This window comes from Egretta garzetta, unplaced genomic scaffold (assembly GCF_000687185.1).
Source record: "Egretta garzetta isolate BGI_Z169 unplaced genomic scaffold, ASM68718v1 scaffold25, whole genome shotgun sequence".
NCBI classification, from domain to species: domain Eukaryota; kingdom Metazoa; phylum Chordata; class Aves; order Pelecaniformes; family Ardeidae; genus Egretta; species Egretta garzetta.
Genome location: NW_009259800.1, coordinates 2,996,016 through 2,996,290, shown reverse-complemented (window position 1 = coordinate 2,996,290; position 275 = coordinate 2,996,016). Strand labels below are relative to the sequence as shown.

Genomic DNA, 275 nt, shown 5'->3' with positions numbered 1-275 from the left:
GTCCCTGCCCGTCCCTCCCGGCCGCCCGGGTCCCGCTCTCCCCGCGCCGGAGGGTCCCAGCATCCTCCCGGCTCCCTCCTCTCGGGTCGGATTTACCCAGTGATGTGTAAACTACAGGATGCCCAGCAGCACTGGAAAGAGGTTTAAACCTACGAAATACATCCCTGTCTCCACAGCAGCTGCCTTATTAGTGGGTTCGACTACTTTATTTTTTGTTTTCACGTAAGTACCGCGCTGGCGGAGGGCGGGGGGGGCCGGGCTGGGGCCGCCCGGCC

General features: G+C 62.9%; 1 protein-coding gene across 1 annotated transcript in view; it reads left to right on the top strand.

Annotated features, from left to right (window-relative positions):
* Positions 1-118: 118 nt before the first annotated feature.
* Positions 119-275, top strand: part of ZDHHC8 (zinc finger DHHC-type palmitoyltransferase 8) — a 113,774-nt gene continuing 113,617 nt past the window's right edge. The window contains exon 1 of the mRNA XM_009639852.1: positions 119-222. Coding sequence (XP_009638147.1) covers positions 119-222 — 104 coding nt within the window. The remainder of the gene's footprint in view (positions 223-275) is intronic.